Source organism: Octodon degus, unplaced genomic scaffold (genome assembly GCF_000260255.1).
Source record: "Octodon degus isolate 3935 unplaced genomic scaffold, OctDeg1.0 scaffold04431, whole genome shotgun sequence".
NCBI classification, from domain to species: Eukaryota; Metazoa; Chordata; class Mammalia; order Rodentia; family Octodontidae; genus Octodon; species Octodon degus.
Genome location: NW_004529007.1, coordinates 2,196 through 2,968, shown reverse-complemented (window position 1 = coordinate 2,968; position 773 = coordinate 2,196). Strand labels below are relative to the sequence as shown.

Below are 773 nucleotides of genomic sequence, written 5' to 3'. Positions count from 1 at the left end.
GGGCCCGACTCGTCGTACTCCTGCTTGCTAATCCACATCTGCTGGAAGGTGGAGAGTGAGGCCAGGATGGAGCCACCGATCCACACAGAGTACTTGCGCTCCGGGGGAGCAATGATCTGTGGAGGGAAGGAATAGTCATCCAGAGGTCCTGGATACCACCACGTTCCCCCACTGGGGGCTGCTAGAGCAGTGGCCCTGATGACAAGGAACACTCACCTTGATCTTCATCGTGCTGGGGGCCAGGGCTGTGATCTCCTTCTGCATCCTGTCGGCGATGCCTGGGTACATGGTGGTACCACCAGACAGCACTGTGTTGGCATAGAGGTCCTTGCGGATGTCAACATCACACTTCATGATGGAGTTGAAGGTAGTTTCATGGATGCCAGTGGACTCCATGCCTGGGGGAAAATGGAGGGAACACTTACTTCCACATGGTGGCCCTCATGGTGACACTGAGGCTAGGGAGAGGACCATGAAACCTTCCACTCACCCAGGAAGGAGGGCTGGAACAGAGCCTCTGGACAGCGGAACCGCTCATTGCCAATGGTGATCACCTGGCCGTCGGGCAGCTCATAGCTCTTCTCCAGGGAGGAGGAGGATGCAGCAGTGGCCATTTCCTGCTCGAAGTCCAGGGCAACATAACACAGCTTTTCCTTGATGTCACGCACAATTTCCCGCTCAGCCGTGGTGGTGAAACTGTAGCCACGCTCAGTCAGGATCTTCATGAGGTAGTCTGTCAGGTCCCGGCCAGCCAGGTCCAGACGCAGGATGGC

General features: G+C 56.9%; 1 protein-coding gene across 1 annotated transcript in view; it reads right to left on the bottom strand.

Moving 5' to 3' along the window:
• Positions 1–5: 5 nt before the first annotated feature.
• LOC101588623 (actin, cytoplasmic 1-like) overlaps positions 6–773 on the bottom strand; it is a gene marked incomplete at its 3' end in the record, with an annotated part of 2,690 nt that continues 1,922 nt past the window's right edge. The window contains exons 4-6 of the mRNA XM_004648829.2: positions 491–773; positions 217–398; positions 6–116 (exon numbers count right to left, since the gene is read on the bottom strand). Coding sequence (XP_004648886.1) covers positions 6–116; positions 217–398; positions 491–773 — 576 coding nt within the window. The remainder of the gene's footprint in view (positions 117–216; positions 399–490) is intronic.